Below are 21,484 nucleotides of genomic sequence, written 5' to 3' on the forward strand. Positions count from 1 at the left end.
GATAAACTTGTGATACGAGACGGTGAGAAACATTAAAAACAAAACAAAAAAATCTGTCAAGTTTCCACCCTGACCCATATTTAGTGACATTCAGTGATGGTCATACTTGTTGGTGCCTTCATCCATTTTGCATGGAATGTCACAGATATTGTGGCCAATGAAGGCATTGAATACTTGGACTGGCTACCATTTTGGAAGAGCATGAGGAAACTATGAAACTGCCTGTAGCAAAATCACCCACACGCTATGCCAGGGACAGCATTCATTCCTAAGAGGAAACTCTGCCATTGGCGGAGGAAGGGAATAATTGTCTGAGTTTCTTGGTGGTGCTACTTTCTTATTGAAAGGCTTTGGAAATGAACTTTGATATTTTATACTGATGACTTTAAGATCCAAGCGTGGAAAGTATTTATAATTGCAATGTATTCAGTTCCCTTTGTCCACTGAATCCCTGGGTAAAGGGGGAGAATGAAAGGCTAATATTTTTTTGCATTTTTCTCTAAACACAGGTATGGTATTGCTTTGCATTGAGTGAGGGATATAGTAAATAATGCTAATATTCAACACACACAAAATTGCGCTTCACAATTTGCGTGGGACCGAGATAAATAGGGAGGCCATGTCCTCTGACCCGTGTTTTCGCACATTGTGGTCCCCAGGCCAGCCGCATCCACATCGCCTGGGAATGTGTTAGGATGTAAATTATCACCCCCAGCCCAGACCTACTAGACTAGAAACTCTCAGGATGGGTCCCAGATCTGTGATTTAAAAAGGCCTCCAGGCAGGGCCAAGATTAGAGCAGGATCAGGCAAAGTACAGACTAGGAATCTGTCTTGATTTAAAATTTTAGCATTTTATTGCTTTGACATTAAATTCAATTTTTAAAATATTGCTCTAAAATTTTATTTATCTTGATTTCTGAGGTCTTAGGCACTCCTTAGGTTTTTGCCCCTGATGTGAGGCGCTTTACTTGCCTGACTCTAGTCCCGGCCTCCAGGTGACTCTGGTGGTCTCTAATGTTTGAGGATCAGTCCTCTCCATCATAGATATTGCAACTTCAAATGCCTGCCTAGATGACAGGTAACATAACTAGTGAAGTGTCAAACTGGAGGACACAATTAAAGGGACAGCTGTTAGGAATGTGGGCTCAGTATCACAGACATTATATTTCAAGAGATGCGAGAAATAAAGAATTTTCTATGAATTGCCCAGTTGTTAAAATTTGGCAAGTAATGCGCCAGAACATTGTTTTGGAGCAAACAAACATGTGTTTGCTTTTGGCCCACAGGTTGCTATGGTGTAAGCTCTTGGTTCCGTTAGCCCCTCAACCCTAGACCGACAGGAAGTACAGTGAGAAAAATCAAATGGCAGAGGTGTTTATTTTCTGTGTGTGGAATCTGGACCCTAAGAAAAGACTCAAATCAATCTTACAGACATGCTGAGATGATAAACCATAACTTTCCCCCCCATTTTCCTATCAACAGTCAACTATCAGCATATTCCCCAGAGGAACTATCATCTTTCCTCACATCAGGGCATTCCTGTGGATATTAAAAATTTTAATTTATCATGCCATAAAATTTGTGTGTTTTTGCACACATATTCTGAGTGTTCAGAACCCCATAGAAACTTTTCAAATATCTTCAATAGGTAACTGCATTCATGGGTAAATCACTGTTATTTTTTTTTAAATCACTTTTATTGAGTTGCTTTTTGTTCCACCAATAACTTTTCTTAGAAGCCTCAAACCTAGCAAGCTGTCCTTTTCTTTTTCTGTGTGACCTTCCAATAGTCACTAAATGGCTCCAAGTCTGTTTTATTGACTGTGAAAGAGAGACAAGCATCTACCTCCTGGGGTTGTTGTGAGGATCAGGGAAAGGAATGAATGTATAATTCTCTATTTGGTAGATGGAGAATTTGGAATAGTTTAGATTTTACTTATCTTTGGTAGAGATATTTCTAAAAGGTATTATCATATGCTCTTCATAGAATGAAAGTGTTCTTGCTGAGATATAGAGCTACTTGAGAGAGCTCAGTAAATTAAAGTATATGCCAAAGCAATGACAAAATTCCAAATTGGTTGCATGACCTATCCATATAGATTCCTTTTCATTCTCTAACGATGTGAGTAGATGCCCAATAGGTTCATTCTTTCCTAATTTGCTTATTTACTCATTCAAGAAATAGTTATTGAGTGTCTACTCTGTATTAATTGGCGGGTATTGTTTTCATTTGCAGTGGTAATATATTTTTAGAATTAAATTTTAAAGCCTCACTTCAACTATTTGTTCATTGTCCACCTTTTTTTTTTTGCTTCCGAGTAGTAGAGTCATATGACATTCTGAAACAAATATCTGGAGCCATTTGGCCAGAAGCAATGACATATGGCCAGCCTTTACACCCTCTTGGCCCTAGGACGGCTGTGGACATTCCTGGGCCACCCCACAGAGGGCCCTGAGGCTTTCTTGGGAGAGCTGAATCTCTCTCCCACCTGCTTCTTAATTTTGCAGAGTTGTCATTTTGCAAAATTGAGTTTTCTCCAGACTATGCACTAACAAATTTTGAATAACAAACATTTCTACAAACAGGTTATATGAAACTACATTGGGCCTAAAAAAAGTTAAAAAAGGTAAGGAGGGAGGGAGGAAGGAGAAAGAAAAAGAAAAGAGAAAAAAATATATTAAAAAAATCAATAATCCTTTTATTCCTAGATCTGACTTTATGATCTCAAAAAAATCACTTAATAGCATAGTTTGGACATCTGGAGTTAATTGGCCAAAGTTTCAAATCCTTGTTGATTGCTATGTTCTATGCCCTTAGGCAAATTATGTATCCCTTTAAGACTGTTTCCTGTCTACAAAATGGGGATAATAGTAATATCTGATTAGTGGTGCTATTGTGAAGATAGAAGCAGGTATTACATGTAAAGCACTCAAAATGGTAACAGTAATTGCTCAATAAATGTCAGCGACTTGTAATTTTGGGGCCTCAACTTCCGCATCTCTAAAATGAGGATATTGGACTAGAGAGAGAATCACCAATTACTTCTAGTCCGAGTGCTTTACTGCTCTTTGATTTGTCCTTCTCTTTAAAGACTGGGTTCATCCCTGCTGCCCTCCATATGTTAAGATTGTGGAAAGTTCTAGAAATACTGCCGCATTTATTATGGATACTGGGAGATGGGCAAACCATCTTGTGGTTATTGGGTTATCTACCAAATCAGTTAGTTAATGATAAGTAATTATTTAGAGATAAGCATTGTTTCATCAGTCTGGGTGAAGTTTAGAAAAGAAATCAAAATCAGTAAACCCTCCCCAGTCTCACTGAGAGAATAAATAACATCATAACTTCAACATCTGGAGAGACAGATGAATAGAGAAAAAGTCAACAAAAACAATTTTGGGGGAAATATGTAGCAAAATAGCACATTGAAGATAAATGCAAAAGGAGTTAGAGATAAAATTCTGAATTGTAAAAAATACAAAAGTTTCCGGAGGTCAGAAACCCTCCAAAGACGGCCTTTTCAAGCATTTGTTGTATTTATAACCATGCTATTATATTTGTAATTACAGGAAATAATAACTTGTGTTCTAAAGTAGTTAATAATGAATGAGTTGTAAGTGGTGGTCAATGTCAAAAAGGATTCATTTTGCTGGTTGTGTGAAAGGGCAAATTTCCTCATGTCTCATATCCATTTTTTTCCCATTAGCTTGATATTCATTAATTCTCTGCCTTATGGAAAAAACATTGTGTTTTCCCCGCCAGGGGATCCAATCTGTTATAGTCTCCTTTGTTTCATTCCAGCTTTGACTGGCACAGTTGCTTTGACTGAAACTTATATCCAAGAGAAGCTAAAGGGAAAAGGGCCATGAAGTGACCCCGCCCTCCTTTGTGTCCCTAGAAGAGCACACTTGCTAAATCTATTTTTTCTCATTTTCCACACATGGACATAAGTGTGTCCTTTTAACAGCAAAAACAAGCGATCAACAACAAACAGATAAAGGGTAAAAACAAGAAAAACGCCTCTGCAACCAAAGGCACACACCTTGGCAAATGACCTTATAACATTAGGATAGGGTCTGAGGCTGAAAAGCCAACCTTTTTTCTGTGTTAGATACTTGACCTTCAACCATCAGAATAGTTGAGTCTGGTGTCTAATGCACACATCAGCCCTGGTCACACCCAACCCATGTACTCTGATTCTGAGTTACAAGTGCCAGGAAGAACTGCGGGCCAGTATTTAGAAAGACAGTGGGAACTGTCGAAGAAATCTTTATCAGAAAGGCTAAAGGAGCAGGCAGGCAGCGCCATTACAAACTCCAGCCAGAATGACGTAGCCCCTTGAGTGGCCGTGCCTTTGAGAATCCCCGTTATGTCCTGGGGATGGTGACGTTCTAAGAAAAATGTGTGAGCCGCTCTGGCTGGGTTGCAAACAGTAGTGGCAGAGATCCTGAAGACATCGTATTTTCACACTGATGTTTCTGTTCTTTGGTCCTAGGAGACAATGACATGGCCCAGCAGCTAGCAGTTCTCTGTGGCAGAGAGATCCCTGGACCCATCCGGTCTACTGGAGAGTACATGTTCATCCATTTCACCTCGGACTTCAGCATAACCAGGGCGGGCTTCAATGCATCCTTTCACACGAGTAATGTGTTCTATGAGTTTGTTTGAATTCATTTAGTCTCATCTCATTTCATCTCACCTATGTCTTTTGCTCTCTCCCTAATATACTCTGCTCATTTTTCCATGCCAGGATGCAAGTTTATTATAAGTCAGAGCACATGGGACTCTGCTCAGCCTGTGGGTGGCTATCCTTAGGTCAGTCTCTGAGTTCTAATCCAAAAAACCGTGGCCAAGTTGTCACGTAGCTGTCTGGGTGGGGTATCATCCTGCCTGTAGCTGTCTGGGTGGGGTATCATCCCTCACAGTGGTACAACAGTAAAATGTTTCAATTTTCCAGCCTAGCTGTGGGCTGGAACCAGGAGACAGCACAAAGCCATCATGCATCAAAGGAGCGATAAGTCAGCGTTATCATCAGTCTTAGAAATAACCCGTCAGAGTAATACGGAAGATATCTTCATAAATCCCTTGGTTGAAATAATTCATTTGAAGGGTGGCAGGAAGAGCTTTGTTGCTCTTGAAATATGAATTTGATGAGTTAGAGAATGTGCACAATGTATGGCAGGCTATCATGAGTAGTATGATTGAGACTTTCAAAACGACAAAATGTGAAGTCCAATAATAACTTTAAATCCAAATTAAACTTCAAAGAGTAGTCCATGGGATATGGACTATCAAAAGACTCTCCTGTTTTTCACTGAAAGGTGTAATTTTAAAGTAGATGATCAATCTAGACATGAAATATTAATAATTTCTCCACTGTGTTGTATGCCTTTTATAGAGCAGGGAGCAACCAAAGATAAATTGTCTTCTTCACTCTCAAGGGAGGCGGGCTGCATGGTGGTTTAAGAGAATGGGCTTTGGAATTAGACAGACCTAAGATAAACTTCCACCTCTGCAATTTGACTAGCTGTGTGAACGCTACGCCCACTCTGACGAGCTATTCAATCCCTGACAGCTGGCAAATTAATGGCTGCTCCGTCCATAATCTTTCCTCGGCTCCCAACCTCTCACTGTGTCTCATGTTTCTCACGTATGTATGTATGGCAGCTCGGGACGTATAAAGTTACCATGTGGAAAACTGAACTTTTGACTCCTGCCATTTTCCACTACTCGCCTCCAAACTTTCTCATGCCACATTCCTCCCAATTTTAGTAAGTGGGAAGTACGTTCTTCTTGTTATTTAAGCCAAAAGACTTGGCATCGTTCTTGATTCTTCTTTTCTCACTCCATAAATCCTAATCATCAACAAATGAAAATGGTTCTATCCTCATGATACATTTAGATTCCAACCACTTCTCACCATTTCTACCTTACCCTCCTAGTTCAGGCATCTGTCATTCTCTCTGATGGACTCAAGAAGTCACCCCTTTATTGGGTACCCTGCTTCTGCTTTTCCTTGTCCCCCCCCTTACAGTCTGTTGCAGACAGGGTGATTCTTTTAAAATTTAAGTCAGACCATACCATCCTGATGCTCAAAAGCCTTCAGTGTCTTCCTCTTATTATTAAAAATAAGTCCTTTTAGTTTTCTCCGTGACCTACCCTGCTGACTTTTGTCTCTCTCATTCTGCTTCATCCTATCTGACTTCCATGATGTACCACTAACGCATCAAGCTTTTCCACCAACTGTTGTCTGGCCTGGAATGCTCTTCTCTCACAGAAGCCTTATGGCTCAATCCCTCATTTCACTCAGGTTCTGCTCAGATGTTACCCAACAACGTGGCCTTTTCTAATTTCCCCAGACAATATCGTACCATTACCCCTCTCCTTGTTCATTTTACTTTGTAGAACCAATCACCATCTCATGTATTATATATGTGTGTTTATTGTACACATATGCCTTACTCATCTATAAAATAAGCTTTCTGAAAGTAAGTAATCTATCTCTATTGCTTACTTCTTTATCCCAGTCTTAGCAACAACAACAACAACAACAACAAAATGAGTCCTTAATAAATGCTTGTTGTTTGGCAACTTTGGCCAAACTTTGGCCAAGTTTGGAAACTAACTTTGGCCCCAGTTAGTTTCAAACCACTTTTCTCTTGCCTAACTTAGAAAATCCTCAAGAAAAATAGGAAAGCCTGAAAACCCAGTTAACCAATGTTACTTAAAGAGTTTCTTTAATTTTTTTCAACTAAAAAAATTAGTTTTCTTTGTTTCTTCTTGGGAAGGTTGTGGTGGCTATTTGCATGCAGACAGAGGGATTATCACATCACCCAACTACCCAGAGACCTACCCTCCCAACCTCAACTGCTCTTGGCACGTCCTGGTTCAGAGAGGCCTGACCATCGCTGTCCATTTTGAACAGCCCTTCCAGATTCCAAATAGCGACTCTTCCTGTAACCAGGGGGATTACTTGGCGGTAGGTCTTGTATGCTACTTTTTCTAATTATTTTCTCTGCAGACTTCATTCAGAAAAAAAAAATGATGATTTTTTTCTCCTGGGGCACAGATCGATAGAGCAATTATACTCCATCTGATCCATATGAAGGAATTGGTGCAATTCTAATTTGTGTTTACAGCTCAGAAACGGACCTGATATCTATTCTCCACCCTTGGGACCTCATGGAGGAAATGGTCGCTTCTGTGGCAGTCGTCCTTCATCCACTCTGTTCACCTCAGATAATCAAATGCTTGTTCAGTTTATTTCTGATAATAGTAATGGAGGGCAAGGATTTAAGATCACATATGAGGCAAAGAGTTTAGGTAAGTCTTTTCATTGAGAATAATGTCTGTAGTTTTCCTGCTATTGCTTGGATTAAATGGATTAATCCTTGTTTAAATGGATTGAGGAAAACATATGTAAAGTTTTCTGTTCTGAAGTAAGTGTAATACTGTTAATAGAAATAGCTGCCCATTCGCAAGCACTTAGTTCATGCTTGATACATGCAATATCTCATCATGATTATTTTTTTAAGGAAGGTATCCTTGTTCCCATTCTACAGATAAGTAAAATGAGGCTTAGATTTTTTCCAAGGCCATGTAACAAGAGAATGAACAAAGTAAAGATCTCCATTCATATAAATTGAACTGGTCTTAATGATCCCCTGAAATTCCTTAGACTTCTTCATTATAAAATGTCTAGTTGTAAGTTGCATTCAGTTATAAAAATATGGTAAGAATGATAATTACATTATTTTGCAATAATTTCTATGTTTCTTTTAAAATAAAGACATAATCCTCTGATTCTATTATTACCCATTTCATTATATATTACAGTGGTGATCTTTACTTAATTACGTTTACTGAATTATACTTGATTATAATTATATTTAATTCCATTGTAATGATTTAATTTTTGTGACATTTATTTTTATATAATGTTTAATTTGATAAACACATAGCTAAGCAGAGCTTCCAGGGAGTAGTATCAGCAGAGAGAATGTCCTTGCTTGTTCCACCAAATTAGATAATATGGATTTCAGGGTAATCCTATTATCTCAATCTCAGATCCCTGAATATATTTTAAAGTACATATGAATTTATGAAGCCATATGTTTTATAGCACATTCTCCAAAATATGAGAATTTAAAATGTCAGTATACTTTCTTCATTTTGAGAAAGAAGAAGAAGTAAGTCTCCACCAAGTGACAGAGAAAGCCCTCTAATAGCTCGAGTGGGTTCCATGACTACAGGGAATGGACTTGGGTCACTTCCTAGCACACTTGGTGCTGGCACTTGGAAGGAGCCTTTAAAAACACAGCTCTGGGACCCCAACACCATTACGTGATAGGTCAGGGCTTCCTCGTGCCTCCCTGTCTCCGCCCAGCTTTGCTGCTGAGTCAGGATGGGGCAGGACTTCACCTGGTGCTGAGACTGCTCAGAGTAATACTGTGTTTCCCCCAAAATAAGACCTAACTGGAAAATAAGCCCTAGCATGATTTTTCAGGCTGCTCGTAATATAAGCCCTATCCCAAACATAAGCCCCAGTGAAGATCGTCAACCAGACGTGACTGAATAAATGTAGATTTTTGTACATGAATAAATGAATAAATGTAGATTGTTGGAGCAAAAATTAACATAGGACCCAGGCTTATTTTCGGGGAAACACGGTAGTGCCCGTGTGTAGTGAGAGACATCAGGCCACTGCACAGAGCTCTACGTTTCTATCTTTACCCAGGCCGGACTCAGTCTTGAATTATATTTTTCAAGTCAACATTGAGTGGGAATTCCGATGCACTAAGGGTCTATTTGCAAGCACTATGGCTCTTTTATTCCTTTGTAGACCCTCAATTGATGCAAGAATTGTATGGCCATTACCTTCTCCCCATCTTTCTGCCTTTAATATTGGACTTTAAGATCTTTGGATTTTAAACCTGTTGCTAGGCAACCCCCATGCTATGATCACTCTCAATCCTCCCAGATTTCTACTTCCACCAATTCCCCTAATTGGGGTCAGCCTTCCACGTCCCTCCATCTGTCTTTCTACCACATCCACTTCCATGCCACAGCCATTTCTCAGCCTTTCACATACAGTATTTGGGGAACAATGTTTGACACCAAATGTGCCTACTTCTATACCAACTTTCCCCAGAGACACCTCTTCATTGTGGTTGATTGAGATTTCCATGTTCTTATGCTTAACGCTTTTTACTTTCACATTATTAATTAGATTATTAATAATTAAGCAAACATTTATAAAGTACTTCCCGTCTTGCAAACTGCCAAGTTTTGTCAAGGAGTTTACAGTGCAGCGGAGCAGATGGACAAGCAAAGGCACAGTTAGAACAGGACATGATAAGTGCCAGATAGATGAATGTATCAGGAGCTGTGTGAACATGTAAGAGAAAGACCTAGCCTAGCCTAAAGGATCAGAGAAGGCTCCCAGAGGCAGGAGATGAACAAGGGATTTGCCAATCCGTAAGCAAAAGATATGACAACATATCAAGTCTCAATGGTTATGTGATCATAAGGCATAGCCAAGGGTTTGAAAGAAGTCACTACTGCTGGAGAATAGAGTCAACAGGAGGTTAATATACTGGGGACGAAGCAGGCGGGAATTATAATACTAAGCGCTGTAGATGCCACCATAAGGAGTGAGGAGCTTAACTGAAAGGCAGTGGGGGGCCCTTGAAAGATTTTAATCCAAAACATGAGTGGCATGATCAGTGTGGCTGCAGCACTGAAAACACATTGGAGGGACCAGATGAGAGAGTCATTCAGGACAAAATGACTAGGTCCCGAACTAAGGCAATGACAATAAGAATGTAGAAGAGAGAGCATATTGAGAGACACTATAAATATGGAATTGAGTGGGGTTAGAGGTCAGTTGGGTGAGGGAAAGGGGAGCAGGGATGGGAGACAGCATGGGTGGCCCGAAGGTTTCTGGCTGTGTGAATCCTTTTATCCCACATTTATTAAGAACTTGCCATGTGATGGATGCTATGCTGGGTCCTGGGGATATAGTAGTAAATAAGTAAAATCCATGTCCTCATGGAGCTGAATTTTAGTGTTAAAACATAGTTAATAGACAAGATAGTATGTCATATGAGAAAAAGTATTAAGGAGAAAAATAAGGTAGTGAAGATGGATAGGGAGTCGGTAAAAAGGGGCGATGATAATACTATCATTGGCTTATCCATGGACCTCTGGATGGTGAGTAGAAAACCCGGTCAGTTTGAAATCTCTGAATTACGTCCACTGGAGATTCCCCGTAGGCTGCCGGAATGGGCGTCTGAATGTCAGAACAGGGATCTGGACTGAATCTAAAAATATGGGAACCATCAGCACACTGGTTGTAGTTTAAGTCATGAGGGCGGATGCCATTACTCAGAACATTATTCAGATTGAGAAGCTGCAGGGCCTACAGAGAGACCCTGGGGATCTGCAGCAATGCTAGCAGAGGTCTGGAAAGAGGCACACATAGACCAGGGGAGGAAGGGTGAGAGGGATATGAGGAGGAGGAGGAGAGCTTAATGTCCAAGAAATGAAGGGGCAAAAAGGTAAAGAGGGAAGATGGGGCCAACCATGTTAAATGCTGTGGCTGTAGAATACAGATTTTAAAAGACCTTTGGGTACACAACTGGGAGGCAACTGGAGGCCTGGAAGAGAGTGTTATTGTAGGGTTAAATAGTGAAGGGAGGGTGAACAGCACAAAGAAAGAGGGTGGTGAGGAAGTAAGGAAGTAAAGAAGTGACTGCAATTATTTGAGCTTATATTTAGGTATGGAAAGTTTAAAGGAGCAAGGAGTAGAAGAGGATGGAGAGGAGAGAGAGAGAGAGAGAGAGAGAGAGAGAGAGAGAGAGGGAGGAAGGGAGAGAGAGGTATTAAAATCCTAAGGTAAGTGGAGGGATTATATAGGGCAAGGTCCCTGAGGAGACCGAATAGAATGGGAGCCTGACAGATGTAGGAAGACAGTATACAGGGAATAAATAAAGGAGGATAGAGATACAAATGAATTTATTAAGGAAGGTAACAAACTGAAGGCGTTCTCATCTGATTTCTTCTACTTTCTTTCTAAAGGAGAACTCAAAGTCATGTGCTGAGACACATAGAGGGAGTGAGAAGAATGAAGGGTTTAGGGGCAATAGTCAAGTTTCAAAGAGCTGTTGTATATCTAATATATTAAAAAGCGAGAGGAGTGCTTGGCAGTGTTGAGAGTGGAGAACTTGCATTTGTAGTGGCATCAATCTCCATGAATGGTCTGAATTGAATACAAGCACAGAATTGGGATTCTGCAAGGCGAGTCTGAAGGAAAGAGCAGGAGTGAGGGAGTTAAAGGCATTCAGAGGAATTTGCAGTTCTGGGTAATGGCAGAATTCAGGATATGACAAGTGGTTGAATGAGAGCAGAAGTAAATGTTAACCGACTTTAGCAGATCTGGTATCTGTAAGGTTAAGTTATCGGACAGGTTAATTTCATTGACATTGTAAGTACCCAGTTTACCCAGTTCATTGCTTGGTTTATTTGCTGAGATTGCCAAAAAAAGTATGTTTATATAATACTTTGATCTTTTAGAAAAGCATAATATAAAAAGCTCCTTTGCCTTCTTGCAAAAACTGGCTAATACATTCTCTCACACAATTCCTCTCTTGCTCTTCAAACACATCTATGTCCTAAAGAAACATAACCAGTGAATGCCCACAGAGCTGTGCAAGTATAACATCCGCTTAGTCTTTTAAACATATCAGGATGAGGACTCTGCATCCTTCTACTGGGCCGAACAGTGAGTGCACAGTGATAAGAGCTAGTGCATTGTATGCTGATCTACATGATGGGTTTATAGTGGTGCTTCCATGGCATTCTTCTGCATCCACTGAGCACCATAACCATTTTGTTGGCCTTAAGGAAGACTGAGATTTCCAAAGAGAATATATAGTTTGGCAAATTAGAAAGTGACATACTCTGTAGCTCCCCTGATAGCCAATTCAGAATTTATTTGCTTAAAAATAAATGAGTAATGGAAGGAGAACTGATTCTGGGTGGTGAACACACAATGCAATATATAGGTTGATGTATTACATCAATGTCACCCCAATGCGTTTAGTACAGATGTTTTTTAAAAAGTAAATGAGGATAATTTCAGGGGAAAGGGATTAAGATTGGAAATACAGATTAAGAGACTTTTAAAAACAATCATGGCATCTGACTGCGTCCTCTTTGTCCAGACTGTAGACTGATTTAACTGTGTTTCCTGACAGCCTGTGGGGGCAATATCTACATCCACGATGCGGATGCTGCCGGATATGTGACCTCCCCCAACCACCCGGACAGCTATCCCCAGCACGCTGATTGCATCTGGCTCATAGCCGCTCCCCCCGGAAAGCTCATAAGGCTGCAGTTTGAAGATCAAGTCAGTATTGAAGTCACACCCAAGTAGGTCACCTTCTTTTAATTTTCCTTCTACCCAGAGTTAGTATTTTTTTGCTGTCATGTCTCAGAAAAATTTCCTGCTTCTCTTCTCAGCAACATATACTGCATAGGAAATCTAGGGATGGAGAAGGGAAATGCTTAATGCCTCCATCCTGAAAACATTGCCTGCCCCTCACAGTCCCATCAGCTGGGCAGATTATGTACACAGAGATTGTCCCTCGTGATCCTATGCACATCCTCCAAGAGACACTGAGAATGGCTGTTTGAGATTTATGTGATCTGTTCTTCCTCCCACAGGAAAAATATAGTGTCTCTGGTAGTGAGTATTTATTTGCCCAGTCCCATCCTCAGTGTCATAAATGATAAAATATCTGTTTAACAAATGGAAATTTGTGTTATGTGACATCAGCGGTCACCAGTGTCAGAAACAGGACTCAAGCAAGCACAGTACAATTCCTAATCTCTGTTTAATAAGAATTCTGAAAGATTACACTCCAGAAAGTAAGTTCTTACTATGTTGAACACAAAGAGAATAACTACGTAGGCTGAAAGAAAAAAATCTGTATTGTTTTCTTCATTTAACAAAAGTGTGTACACATTTGCATGAATATGTGTCTGGTATAAAACTTAGATATGAGAGATTTGCTTACTATTTCTGGGCACCTCATACAATTCTGCTCTCCTGCTCACTGAGCATTAATTGGCTGATTGACTTTCTCAAGATATATTGGGTAAATGCCTGCCTTTTATGGACACAGAAAATTCCACCGGGGAGACTCCATTAGCCCAGGTCACAGAGCTGTCATGTGAAATGTTGTTAGAGAACAGAAGGAGTTCTCCCACCTGGTGCTAGCAGAGCCAAACACTGCATACCGAGAATTGCAGTGGAGAAATACTGGCTATTGTATTATGAATGGTGCCATCCCAGGAGAACGAGAATGTGAGGCTAATGCTCAAAAGCCCAAACTCCCCAATGGGGTGTAGGTTACAGATTATATAGGGGGAAATCACAACACACTGGGGGTTGGTGGTTCAGGGTCATGCTGGGAGCTGATTGTTCAGAAGTGAGGTAAGGTCTTGAGGTCTGGAGGACAGTTCTGATGTCATTTCTGGAGTCTGTCTGTCTGTTCTCATGGGAAAGTAGCCAGGGGGGTCTTTCCACCTTAGGGCTCAGGAACTGAAATATAACTTAGGTCAAGATGTTACCTTTAGCCTGCCAGAGGTATGGACGGTGTGATCATCAGTCAGGTTCAGGCTCTGTCTTCTGCTGCCTCAGGGTTTGCTGGTAATAGGGGGAAAGGCTAGGTCTCTGAGGGATATATAGATGATAGATAGATAGATAGATAGATAGATAGATAGATAGATAGATAGATAGATATGATTTCTAGAGTGAAGATTTAAAACTCAATTTAATCAAAGTCATAAGGACCCTCAGTTTCAATGTGTTGAATCATCATGTGAAACACAAGACTTGGGTTTTTTATATTCCTAGGGGGTAATTTAAGAATGACTTTCAAATTGTAAAACTAATACAGAATGTGGAAGGCAAGTAAATATTTCCAATGTGGTGCACATAAAAACTCTTCTTGAGCTGCTAACTAAAGGGTATGTTATGATTAGGAAAAATATTATACAGTGTTCTGAAGTGACATGTTGCTTAAATTGACTGTTGTAGTGTCTTGCACTCCAGAAATGATGATTTAATCACATCCTTGGAGAAAGTTAATGAAGTCTTTTGTAAAAAAATATGTCAAAACAATTGTCTTTATACAGTAAACAGAGTTTTCTTCCACTTTAGTTGTACATCCAATTATCTTGAGTTGCGAGATGGAGCTGATTCAAATGCACCAATAATTTCCAAGTTTTGTGGGACAGCTTTGCCCAGAAGTCAGTTGTCCTCAGGAGAGGTGATGTATTTGAGATTCCGGTCTGACAACAGCTCCACTCATGTGGGATTCAAGGCTAAGTATTCTATAGGTAACAACACTTTTTATATTCAATAAGAAAGTAGTGATAGAATAAATACATTAAAAGTTTTTTTAAATTAAATTTTTTAAGAAGTCTTTCTATCTGCCTAATTTTAATAACTATTTTAACGATAAAAAAGGTAAAGAATATAAATATTTAAAACCAGTCATTCATCAACTTAAATTTTTACTTTGCTTTCCATTTTTAAAACTCTCTTTTTAGTAAACATTCATGTTTACTAAAAACTTGTTTGTGGAAAACATATTCAGTTAAATCAAATTCTCATTTCTTCCTCTTATCATAAAATATGTATAATATTAAGTAGTAACACTCCTTAGTAATGAATAAGTATATATTTAGAACAGTGATTTCACACTCCTCATTGTTAATAGATAATTGAGATATTTTCCCCCTAAGTCTGTAGTGCCAAATCATTCAGTAGACAAAAAATGAATGTCTCTTCAGTGTTTTGACTCCCCTACTTAAGAATGAGCAACAAATATGCATACTGAAGGTTCACTATAATATGGTCACCATTACATAGACTCGAAGGTGGGTCAGACATATTTAATATAGAGAAACCTCAGAAAGCCTAATTGTTAACACCATTTAACCTTCACCATAGGCTGTTTCACAGCCTGAGGCAAATTGTATGTAATTCAATCTATCAGATCCAGCTAATGAGAAATAATTGAATAGTAATTTTCGAGGCCCCTGAGATATCTATTACTGCAGTAAAACGTGTATTTGATCATTAAACTAGAAATGGCCGGCATCGCTAATGAAGCACAGCGCCCTTCCCAGCTGAGCTTCAACTCAGTTTTCAGAATCACCAACATGGGAAACCAGGCTGGCCCTGTCAATCTGTCAGCTGGTTCTTGAAATGAAACCTACTTGCAGCTACTAGCTCTTATATGGTTTCCCAAGAGAATCAAAGAAACATCACAGGACACGTCCTTCACGAGTTTCGTCTTCCGTTTCTCATTTATGGACTGAAAGTATGGTACCCTTTCTCTTCACTTCAATAGTAGATTTCTAATGTGAAGGGAAGCACTAACCAAACATTTTCAGAATTTAAAAAATTTCAATTCATAGTCGCTTGGCATAAAGTTTTTAAATACGCTAGTGAAATTAAAAAAAAACACTATAATAGATTATTGTGGGTTTTTTGTTTGTTTGTTTGTTTTCAGCCCAGTGTGGGGGAATAGTGACAGGGCAAAGTGGTGTCATCGAAAGCATCGGATATCCAACACTTCCGTATACAGATGATTTATTCTGTGAATGGCATCTCCAGGGTCCCTCAGGACACTATCTCACCATCCATTTTGAAAACTTTAACCTTCAGAATTCCTCTGGCTGTGAAAAAGACTTTGTGGAGATCTTGGAAAGCCATGCCTCTGGTCAGTGAAATACGTCTGCTGTCTTTTGTGGGGGGTTTATTTTCACATGTACTCATTCAGCCTCTGAAGTTTCCTCACTTCCAAGATAGAGAAAACTGTGTCTACCCTTTGCAAAGAAGCACAGAGCCGTCAGCTCTGGGCAGTGCCAGCTTTGCTCTCTCTTGGTTCACCCATAAACAATGAGCGTCCAAAGGGAGACCACACTGAGACAGCCTGTCCTGGGAAGGCATCCTCTCTTCCTGCTGAGACCTTCCAGTGCCATATACAATTATTTGAGGGGCATCCTGTAGTGTAAGGAGAGGAAACGGTAATATGGCCTGTAAATAGTATCAGATGGACACTTGTCACTCTACTTCCTCAGACCATTTCTTTAACCAAATAAGCTCAATTTTCTCATTGTTTTGAGATGCCCTCACCCTAATTGGTTGCCATTTTTGTTACACTTCTTCATATATTTGAATATATTGATTTTTAATTCATGTTTGTCCTGCTTCTCTTGACAGAGTGTATCATTTCTTTATGGACAGGGTCTTGTCTTTTATACGTGTAGAACGCCTCAAGTAGAAGTTAAATTTTCATCATTGTTTGACTCTCACAGGAAATGTACTGGGCAGATACTGTGGAAACACCCTTCCTGACAGCATAGACACTTCTAGCAATGTAGCTTTGGTCAGGTTTGTGACAGATGGCTCTCTTACTGCCTCAGGATTCAGACTACGGTTTGATTCCAGTTTGGAAGGTAAGTTCATTGAGTCACTAAAAAAAATGTATATACAGAGGATGCCAAAAAAATGTATACACATTTTAAGCAAGGAAAAAACTATTAAAATTTTAATACTCAATATATACTGATAACAAAAGATGAATACAAGTCACGTTTGACTTCTGCAATTACAAGAGGTGCTCGAAGTGGTTACCATCAGCGTCCAGACACTTCTGATTATGGCGAACTACTGTTTGAGTAACGTTGACCAAAGTGTCCACTTGTATCACTGCACATGCCGTTTCAATTTCTTCACACAGTATCATGCATCTCAAACTTATCATGAATATGTGCAGTTGTTAGGCGCTTTGGAGGTTCTCTTGCATACTCACGCCTCCATTGTTGTTGTACTTCCACAACGTTGTCAAATTTCAAATATCACTTCAGAATGCTCTTGCGTTCCTTGAACAACAACCCTGCTTCCGCCATTTTCTTTGACTGTCTTGCCTGTCGCATGGTGACGCTAGCATTCATTTGATTAATGCCATCTTTTGAGCAAACGTCAGACTACATGTTGCTACCATAATTCAATTCAACTTCAAAAAGTAATACATAAATAACATCTCTTAAAATGTGTATACTTTTTGTGGCACCTCCAGTATTATTGGGCACCTACACTGGAGAAACATCATGCTAAACACAGGTGTTATAATAGCTGGAAAAAAAATACATGACCCCTGCCTTCTTGGACCTTACAGTTTAAGGGAAAGCAGACATTAATCAAATAGTCACACCAATAAGTGAAAAATCAAAGCTGTGATCAATGCTACAAGGGAAGGGAACTAGTGCTGTGAGAGATGGAAGGGGATGGGAGTTGTGCTGCATTACTCATCTGAAGAAACCCGGTCCATTAGTCCTACACTTACTCAAGATTTGCATTCCAAATTCCCTGACAAACTCAAGTGAAATAAAGATCTTGTCTGAAAAAAAATTGGATGCTTACTTTAGCCTTCTGGTTTTCCTGATTCTAAGAGTACCACAGGTATCGGTCTCTCACGTTTCTTGGGCCATGATGATAAAACGCTGCCATGTGAATGCTCACCCATGGAAACAAAGATTAAATATTAAAGATCAGAAGTAAATACAAATGTTCTGTATAGATCCTTACTTACATATAGTGATAAATAAGAGCAATAGTTTTTGTCTGGTGGGATAATAAAATAGTTTGATTTTGAGTACATTCCTTATAGCAAGTGTTGGTTGGTTTGACTGGACATTTTCTTGTTGTTTTTTTTATTCCCCTTCAGAGTGTGGTGGGGATCTCCAGGGCCCCATGGGAACCTTTATGTCTCCCAACTACCCAAACCCAAATCCTCATGGTCGGGTCTGCATGTGGAGAATCACCGTACCGGAAGGAAGACGGGTCACCCTAACTTTTAACAACCTGAGGCTGGAAGCTCATCCATCCTGCACCAGCGAGCATGTGACAGTAAGTGTCCCGTGCAGTCAGGGATGTGATATTCTATTGTTTAAGAAGTTTATTGGCTCATAAATCATAGTCAGAAAATTGGGCCAGGAGTATTCTCATCGTGCACCTGTATCTCAGACAAATTCTAGAGTTTTAGATAGAACAAAATCACTGTAAACTGCCATACCTGTAAAAGCTGTTTTAAGAAACTAGTAGTTGCCAGCACATACATCAGGGTCATAGGTAGGATAGGTTTTAAGAGCAAATGATTACTACACATGACCAAACTGGGTACACAGAGAAAAGCTAAGCCTGTGGGTAGCACACAGCTGAATGGGATCAGTCACAGAACAAGCCACCATCAAAAGTTGTAAGCAGACGAGTGTTCCTGCATGACGGATGACTGTTTTCCGCCAGAAGTACTGAAGGCTCCCCTGGAAGATCATGGCTGCCCGCTTCCTGTTGCCCAGCTCACATGCTTTCAGATATGCCCTCAGTATTCTTAGCTTCCCTTAGCAAAAGGACACAAATGAGGTCTATGAGTGTGAAAAGCAGCACTGTGAAATGGCAGATCTATATGCATACCTACTGCTGTGACTGCAGATTAATATTAGTATATTTCCCCACCTAACCTGCCCTTTCCTCTGTTTTTCTTATCTCAGTAAATAATAATTCCAAACTTCTGGTTCCATGGGTTGAAAATCTTGATGTCTGCTTTGGAGTCCTTTCTCTCACATCTTATGTTACATCCATGGGCAAGTCCCACTGGCTGTATCTTTAAAAAAGATCCAGAATCTAACTACTTATCGTTTCCACTATTAACGACCACCATCCCCATGCACTTAGATTTATTTCAATAACTTCCAACTGCTCTTCCTACTTTCACCCTTGTCTCCCTGTATTCTCACCACAGCAGCCTTGTGATGGGTGTAAACATAAATCGGATCATGTTTCTCACTCAGTGAAAGTCCTAAATCTTTACAATGGCCCATCGGCCACCCTTTCCTTTTCCTACCCTGGCATCGTATCTCAAACTCCCCTCCTCTTTTGCTCCCTGGAATCCAGCCACACTGGCCTCTTTCAGGGTCCTTGAATGCGCTAAGATGCTCCCACAACCCACTGCACGTGCACTGTTGCCCGTCTAGATGGCTGTCAGGCTCACCCTCTCACTTCACGCAGGTCTCTGCTCAAATGATTGATCCATACGCCTCCCCTAAGTACCCACATTAAGCAGACCCCACCGCGTCCTCTTCCTTTCCCCTCATGATTGTTTTCACAGCACTCCGCACCAGCTGACATTCCACATATGTATTTATTTGCCTGTTTACTGTCTGCTCCCCCCATGTTAGGACATGCACTTAGTTTTGTTCGCTGTTGAATCCCCAGTGCCTGGCACATAAGAGAGACAACAGTTGTTGAATGAGTGAATGGTGGAAGTACCATCATTATCCTTTTAAAAACGAGCCCGTTCTGTTTTCCATTTAATTGTCTCCTGTTGGGTAGTAAGTTTCAAAAATAGAAAACATCTTGTATGTTACTACCATTTTGCATTGCCCTTAAATGATCATAGTGAAGCTTCAAAGTTTGCCAAGTTCTAATATTTGAAGAACTGAATTTTTTTTAATCAGATATTGGAAATTATGGAACACAATGTGTTTTCTTTTATTTGAAAGCCAGGAAATGTTGGACTACACTTGCTTACTTTAAAGGAAGATTTTTCCTGTTATTGAATGAATACATAGAGAAAAGAATGATGTAGGGAAAAATTAACTACTCCCACTATGCCACATTTTGAAGTATTTTCTTTTCTTGGCAATGAACAATATTATATACTTGTAACCATGTGGCCTAAATTCATTTGTATACCAATTTTAATTTATTTTCCTGATTATAAATATAATGGATGCTTATTGACTGAAATTAGAAGAGTTCAGGAAATAAAAAAATATGAAAGTACTTGGAATTCTATGTACATTGTTAATATTTTGATGTATATGCTAATAGTTTTTAAAATTGTATCCATAGTTAATATCATATTGAATGTAATGATTATTAAGACTCTTACCAGCAGAATATTCACATACCCTACAGGAAAGATAAGAAGGGTCATAGTTCTAGAACTCAAATAATTGAAATAAAATTTACAGTAATAACCACAAATTCTGAACCACATCTTCTCATTTCCCCATCTCTGAATCACAGATGCCAGAAGCATCCGCTTTCAACTCTTGTTTTTTAGCTCTTGCTTGTGGAATTTCTGTCATTATTTCAAAATAGTGTTCCTGTTCTGCTACTTGTTTATTTTTCAGTTGTAGACATAATCTATTTACATCCAGCTATGGCAGATGAGGATTTAGCTCTCCACAAACCAGCCCCACCCACCACCACAAATGCACACAGGGATATATACATACTTCACGTACTCCCCCAACTTGCTCCCAAAATACTGTCAAAGGGATTGTTTATGTGTTATGGTTATGTAGACGCCATTCCTAACTCAGCCAGGTAATGTACTGTGGTAGCTTTTGCTTTTGTTTATCCAAGTAATAATAATGTTCTTTTTACATTTTCTTGGCTTTCTATGCATCACTAGTCCTTCCATACACTTTCCACTCCAGGTGTACCTCCCTACCTTATACAATAAAGCATGTCTATCATTTTCATTCATTTTCCTTAGCAATATCCTTCCTTGAGTCTCTGTCCATCAGCTGCAAGCCTGATGCCAGCTCTCATGTTGGGGTTTCTCGTCACCATCAAATTTCTAAGTCTGTTCCTTGCTCCTCTGGGCTGGTTTTATGATATGAGCATTTCCCTTGGTTAATTTCCTCTTTTTGTTGAGACATATGTTCTAGTAGCTTCCTAAAGAAGTGGACATGGGTGATAATGTTTTTGAGAACATGTATACCTAGAATTGTCCTTATTTTACTCCTATTCTTTGAATATATTATATATTTTTAAATATCATATATATTTACATACATATATGAATATCTTAATTATAGTTTTAAAGTATGTTACTTCTTTTGGCATCAATTTCCTTCAAGTTCCTGTTTCCTATTTACATGTATTGATCTCTGCCTTTGATGTTAGAGGTTTCTCTAAATGTCTGATGACCTTTGGCTGTTCATTTATATTTAAGAATGAAGTACCCAATGGAGATCGGATGCTCTGTGTGCATGGCAGGAGCTGTAGACTTTTGGGCATCATGGGGGGTGACAGACAGGGGGACTTGGCCATTTGATTAGTGGAAACTAAAAATGTCAATCTACAGGTCTTTTCTCCTGGGGAGGTTAAAACTCCAACAAAGAAACAGTTTCAGAATGAATTTCTTTTTTGAATCTTTAATATGATATTCACATTTCCTTTTCTTTGAAATACAGTTTTTATAGGTTTAATGTTTGTTTTGTTTCTTCTTCACTCTGCTTCAAACAAAGGGATGAGGCTTGCCCTCTGCTGTCCTTTATTTACTTGAGAACGTGTGTGTGCGCGTGTGTGTGTGTGTGTGTGTGTGTG

At 39.5% G+C, this 21,484-nt stretch overlaps 1 protein-coding gene across 1 annotated transcript in view; it reads left to right on the forward strand.

The window, feature by feature from the left end:
* The window catches only part of CUBN (cubilin), a 256,725-nt gene that overhangs the window by 158,420 nt on the left and 76,821 nt on the right, over positions 1-21,484 (forward strand). Inside the window, exons 40-48 of the mRNA XM_019662920.1 lie at positions 2-22; positions 4,499-4,645; positions 6,792-6,982; positions 7,143-7,326; positions 12,261-12,435; positions 14,231-14,409; positions 15,591-15,800; positions 16,399-16,539; positions 17,811-17,992. Of these exons, the coding sequence (XP_019518465.1) occupies positions 2-22; positions 4,499-4,645; positions 6,792-6,982; positions 7,143-7,326; positions 12,261-12,435; positions 14,231-14,409; positions 15,591-15,800; positions 16,399-16,539; positions 17,811-17,992 (1,430 nt within the window). The remainder of the gene's footprint in view (position 1; positions 23-4,498; positions 4,646-6,791; positions 6,983-7,142; positions 7,327-12,260; positions 12,436-14,230; positions 14,410-15,590; positions 15,801-16,398; positions 16,540-17,810; positions 17,993-21,484) is intronic.

This window comes from Hipposideros armiger, unplaced genomic scaffold (assembly GCF_001890085.2).
Source record: "Hipposideros armiger isolate ML-2016 unplaced genomic scaffold, ASM189008v1 scaffold_383, whole genome shotgun sequence".
In the NCBI taxonomy this organism is placed as follows: domain Eukaryota; kingdom Metazoa; phylum Chordata; class Mammalia; order Chiroptera; family Hipposideridae; genus Hipposideros; species Hipposideros armiger.